At 35.6% G+C, this 6,519-nt stretch overlaps 1 protein-coding gene across 4 annotated transcripts in view; it reads left to right on the plus strand.

Moving 5' to 3' along the window:
• LOC115239321 (neurogenic protein mastermind) overlaps positions 1 to 6,155 on the plus strand; it is a 159,204-nt gene extending 153,049 nt beyond the window's left edge. For 3 of the 4 annotated variants that reach the window (XM_029813791.1, XM_029813792.1, XM_029813793.1), the window contains exons 6-7: positions 344 to 601; positions 789 to 1,033. In XM_029813791.1, coding sequence (XP_029669651.1) covers positions 344 to 601; positions 789 to 1,033 — 503 coding nt within the window. Of the gene's footprint in view, positions 1 to 343; positions 602 to 788 lie in introns of all 4 variants that reach the window. The other variant, XM_029813790.1, reaches the window with a different exon arrangement.
• The last annotated feature ends 364 nt before the right edge of the window (positions 6,156 to 6,519 follow it).

Here is a 6,519-nt window from a genome sequence, read left to right on the forward strand (position 1 = left end):
AATGGCCCTTTTAATCGCTGATATTGTTGCATTCGTCAAAAGGAAAGAACGATCGCGATATTAGTTACCAGTCAAATTTCTGCTTTTATTTGGTCATTTAATTTTTAAAATAATATTCTTGCTTTTTTATCGGAAAAATATATTTTATTTATTTTTACTTTATATTTTATTTATTTTTTTAAATAGACGGATTACATACGCGAACGTATAAATGCAAATTATATTCGGAAAATTTCACGAAAAATTGAACTCGTTTTGAATGAGTGAATTTATTATTGTTCGTAAAAGTTATTTACACAAAATTGACATACAGGATTTTATGGAATCGTATGATTTTTCATAGGTGGCTTTGGCATGGGTGGCGCAGGCGGCTCAATGCAAATGACCGCGGCGCAGATGCAGCATCAGCAGCAGTTAATCCGTTCGCAAAACGGTAATATAGCCGGCTCGGGAATGGCTAACAGCACGCAGATGCAACAATTGTTATCGCAACAGCACCAACAACAAACGCTAGCCATGCAGCAGAACAACAACCAAATGTCATTGCAGATGCAGATGTCGCAGACAAGTTCCGTTAATTCGGTAAACGTTACTGGAACTGGTAAGTAGTCCACGAAATAATAAAAAAATTACGTTTAAATTCGAATATTAAAGTTTAACGCATTAGAAAAAATATGTTTATGCGAGAAATGAGTAATATTAGAATATAATTTCTCTTTCAAGAAGTGTGGTTTTTTATTCAACAGTTTTGAGATAAATAATAATAAATGAATTTTGAATATACCTAGGTTCTCCGTTGCATCCACATCAGCAATACGGCGCGGGTAGCCCGGGAGTGCGGAGCCTGCCACCACCGCAGCAACACCCTCAACCGCCACCGCCTACCGCTACTACGGATCCGTCCGTGGCGGCCGCTGACTTTAGCCTCGAATTCCTGGAAAATCTTCCTACGGGAGACACGTCGAATTTCAGCGCTCAAGAATTGCTTAATTCTCTTGATTCTACGGCCGGTTTCAATCTCGATATTCTATAATGAGATCATTACGTCTGCTGTGTGGTCGGTATGTCAGCCGGTATGTCGATTTATTACAATGGGACGCGGTCATACATCAAGGATAAAATATATACTTGGCGTGACAATACCGACAAATTTTACTTTGTCTGTCCGCGTATTGATCTGCCTCCCACCGTACTTGTCCTCACTATGTTACAAAAGTTGATTTTTTGTATGCATATTAAAAGTCAAAGAATTTTATTCATTACATTTTTCTTTGGCATATAAAAATTTAATTCTGAATTAAAAAGGAACAGTCTGAAACGTGTCTAATTCAATCAAACGTACGAGTTTTATGAAATATGATGTATAAATAATAATTATGTAATAGAAAAATTTGCTGACTTCCGACCTCGCGACAAAGGAACGGGCACAAGTTGGTGACGCACGTGAATATCGTTTATTGCAAGTTCGTTTGTATTTGACGACTGAGTGACAGTTACCTATCGGTGCGACAGCGTTCCACAACCGGTCGTAGTGCATTCTTGGTCGCCGTTTTCGCGGTCACCGACTTATTCTTCTAGGCAATCACATTTTAGTAAAATTTAATTTTGTAATAATAACCGCCGAGGGAGGCGAGGAAGTTAATTCAACGGAGATATGGTAGCGTGGGATATCAAGAGATACGTGGAAATCGTTCTATATCTCTCGTTTTCTTATTTAGCAACAATTGCGCGCTTGGAGAAAAACGCGAGAACCCGCGATTCCTACCTTTTCAAGTTCGCCTATGGCTATACCGAGAACGATCGATAAATTTTCTCGAGTGCTCGCGTCGACGACACTTACGGTGACTTCGACGGGCATTCCACAAGACGATTCTCCTCTCCCTTGATCTTTCACGTCGAAATCCGCGCAATTAGATAGAGATATTGATACGATTAGAGTTTACTTGGTTGAACGTATTCGACCGCAAAAATTGGTTACCTTGCGCCAGCTTGTCGATACAATAAAAAATGAGAAAATTTCCTGCTAAATCGCATTGCTAACATTAATGCAATATCTTCAAAAAAAGAAATCTTTATTGTACATAGATAATAAAAACTAAAGAAATTCGAAATGTTATATAAAATCGTACAGCTTAGCCGAGTATATAAAAATAAAAACTTATAATAGATCATTATTATGATGAGGTGATAGAGATTATCAATAACGACGATGGTAATATGGATGGTAATATGGTGATGCAAATGGAACGAAGGAAGATTAGTTGCAGATTTCTTTTCTCTCTTGTAACATTGAACTACATTGACATTATTAATAATTCCGCATACAAATGATTTGAAGCACGAATTTCAATTGATTTGGTACCCGTTTTCGATGCGATAACTATTCGTATTTTCTCAAATGCAATCATTTCTTGGAACTTTGCTCGGAACTAATTGTATGTTGAAACGAGTATATTTACTTTCTATCTCACCATGATTATTTGCAACTTAGATATAATGCGATATTGCACACGTTCGGGATTAAAATTTAATAAATATATTTATCGATTGGCAAATGTGCTCTATATATATGCTGATACATTCATTTTTGTTTTCTTTTACTATGCTTCTTTAAATTTCTCGTTCATGGTGTATTAATTTACATCATATAATCACTATTATTTTATATATCATATAAGTATATATAATATATATATACTACAAGTTTCTTATTTTTATATATTTGATTAAACTATGCGATCTTAAAGTTTCGAATTTCTTTAGTTTTCAATATCTATGTACAATAAAGATTTTCTTTTTAAAAATATTGCATTAATGTTAGCAATACGCTAACAGGAAATTTGTTTATTCTTTTTTATTCATCAAAATCTTATGCTTTATTTCAAATTTTTAAATGATCATGAATAATATCGCAAACAAATCAATTGAAATTCGTGCTGCAAATTGTATGCAGAATTGTTAATAATGTTATAATGTAGTTCAATGCTATAAGAAAGAAAAGGAATCTATGACTAATCTTCTAAATAGCGATACATTCCATAAATAAAAAAAAAAAGGATAGCGATCTGTGGTTCGTCTAATCAAAAGTACCATTTTTAAAGGCAAAAAGCCCAAGATAAAACTACTAATATTGTATTATAAGAGAAGCAGAGATATATTGAATCCCATGCTTAAATGTATGTATGTATGTATATGTACACACACACACACACATGCATACATATATATACATACATATATATCCGCAAAAAACACATCCTCGATTGTTCGCCGAAAGCGTGCACGAAGACTTCCTGCCTTTCTCTCCTTCTTTGCTTGTGCGAAACGTACAAAATGATAAACAAAGATCAATATAATGTTGACGATTTTGGTCAATCTTACTATTTTTAAGATATTGAGAGTTAGTACATCTCTATTCCTCCTCATCCTTTCGTTACCTTTTATTTTTTTGTATTATTTTGCTACGACCTCAATATTTTCCAAGACTATAGCATTGAATTAATTTTGTTTCGGTCGATTATGAATTTTCGTTGGATAACACAATATATAGTATACATACGATTAATAAGACAATTTTTTTTTTTAGAGAAGTTTATATCCAAGTGAAAACATATTTTTGTAGGAACCCAATGCTTTTATTATTAAAAACGATTTGACATGGAATTTATTCTATATACGAAATGTCCGTACTTTTTATATGATGTTTCTTTTATAAATATTTATAAATAATACAAATATATATGCGCTCCAATCATGATTACCATCGAGAAATTAATACGTCGCATTAATTTCCTTTGCCGCGATTATTATTATTATTATTATTATTATTATTACTATTATTATTATATTATTTGGTGCGGGGTTTAACTTTTAGCGAAATATAATCGGAAGTCTTTATGTACACTTTCAGCAAACAATCAAGGATGTACGTTTTGTATGTATCAATAAGTTTTTTATGTATGGATACATATGTATATACATGTATCATATGCAAAAAACACATCGTTGATTGTCCGCCGAAAGTGTACACGAAGACTTTCGATTGGATTTTATTGTCGCGACTCGTCGCTAAAAATTAATGACAAGTCTCGCATCAAGTGGATCAAGATATTATAATAATAATTATTTTAAATTCTCATTTGGGCAGGATATTCTATTGTTTTGTAAAATATTGGGGCCACATCAATATAATTTAAGGAAATAATAGAGAACGAAGGATTGGAAAGGCAAAAATAATACTCTAATTCTAATTATCTTTAAATGGGAAGATCGACGAAAATCACCACCAACATATTAATGTTTGTTTATCATATTGTACTTTTCGCACAAACGAGGAAGGGAGGAAAAGCAGAAAGGCAAAATTGCGCATTGTTATAGGAAAAAGAGCATCAGGGACCAACCAAGAGAGCAAAAATACTTGATGTCGATTGTCACAGTGGATCGTTGTCTCTCTCTTTTCGAGCATAAATTAATAGCAGTGCCTAAAAAATTGATTCATTTGTTATCGAGTTGTTAGAAAATTAACATACGGTATAAGGATACGCTCAAAGTCTGTACGGGAATTCATATGCACGAACAGGATGCATAGACAGGAATCGCTGAGAAATTGTTGAGAAATTTTGATATTAATGCGCCGTATTAATTTCGAGAGTAATCATGATTAGGGAGCGCATATATTCATATTATTTATAAATATCTACAAAAGGAACATATAAAAAATATGAACATTTCATATATCGAATAAATTTCATGTTGAATTGTTATTAATCATAAAAGCGCGCTTTGAGTTCCTACGAAAATATCTCTTTATTTGGACATATACATTTTTAAAGACAAATCGTCTTATTAATCATACTATGTATTGTGTTGTCCAACGAAAATTCATAATCGGTTGAAACAAAATTAATTTAATCCGCGCGTGCGTTTACATAAATATATATAATATATTATTGCATATTATTATTTCTTTTTTTTTCTCATAACTTGAAAATCTTTGAACGAAGACCGGCTGCCTCTCGCGTCTCGATCTGTGTTACGATCCTATACTAGGTCGAGTAGCAGCCTAACGTTGCTGCTCGTGGGTGGGCCTCGCGGCAGGAGGATCAATATCACCGTGAGGGAGAGGAAACGAGCCGACTGAGAATGGGAGCAAGGGGATAGGAACCGCCGCCGCGATGAGGGATAAGGATTACAAGGGCGGCGGCGGCGGCGACGCCAGGGGGAGGAAGAAGGAGGAAAGGGAAATAGCGAAGGGTATGCGAGAATCGCGTATCCTGAAAATGTCAATTCGCCGTTCCGCGGCTCTTCATGAAATTACGATCGTGATAAAGGTTGGTCCGCGTGACGACCTCGTTCGATTTACAGCGCTCGCACCCCGCTGTTATTCTCATCCCCACGGCTCCGAGACGCGCGAAAACGTATCTTGAAACGTGTTTCGTTGTTGTTATCGTCGTCCTGAAACGAATTTCATTAATTTTCACGTTCACGAGGTCGTCACATCTATGCCTCACCTCATTCTGCGTTTAATCGCATTACGCGCTTCGAAAATATCGTTCCGGATTCCCGTTTATAATATTTTAATGATTTCGGCAAAATGCGTCGAAAAATCATTCCCAGCGGATATTTCCGGAAATCATTAGCATCGTCATTTAGGATTGCCTGGTATAGCCGTATTTCTGAGCCGGTCGTATTCGCGGCTCGTCGTTTCGCACGAGGTGCGCTTTCATCGATCCAATGCGCAAGCAGAACAACGATCCACTGGCCGACATCGCACGTTTCCTCGTAACAATTCTCCAACAATGATGATGGCCGAGTCGCTCGTGAAAATATATTGTGAAACGTGATATCAATTAGCGCGTTGACCTTTCGCGATATAACGGTGCGCGAGGCAATATATACGAGGGATGCTCGTAATGTCGTGAAATCTTCATTCTCGATAACGAGTATTTATATGAACGTGGTATAATATATTAAAATTATGCTGTAGTTGCATTCTGAGAACAAACAATTTATAATAACTTTGGACGTTGTAATATTCGTCTTTTTTCTGAACATCGGGAGCAATGTTTTCACACGTTTTTCCACAACCTTTCCTTCCCTCGCGGTCTTCTTTTCTCGCAAAAAAAAAAAAAAAAAAGAAATGTTGAAGAAAGAAACTTGAACGAGAAAAGATTGTACGCTCTAAGACAGTCGGTCTCGAAAAATTTAGATATCAATTAACTACCACACGGGGGATATTTAGTGGGATCAGTATTTCTACGCGAAAAGGTTTTGATATATATATATATATACATTAAAACAAAAAGAAGAAAAAAAATTAAGTAAGTTTATAGGGGGGAGGGGGTGATTATATCGACGAAGAGAGCACGATGATAACATACGATGCATCGATTTCGTTTTCTTTGTCGTTGTAAATATTGTAGACGCAAAATAAGAAAGAAAAGAGAGTAGATAGACACGTATGTAATATGAGAGAGAACGACGCGAATGGATCGAGCGGGCGGTTTTCCTGACGACGTC

Source organism: Formica exsecta, unplaced genomic scaffold (genome assembly GCF_003651465.1).
Source record: "Formica exsecta isolate Colony F162 unplaced genomic scaffold, ASM365146v1 scaffold370, whole genome shotgun sequence".
Classification (NCBI taxonomy): domain Eukaryota; kingdom Metazoa; phylum Arthropoda; class Insecta; order Hymenoptera; family Formicidae; genus Formica; species Formica exsecta.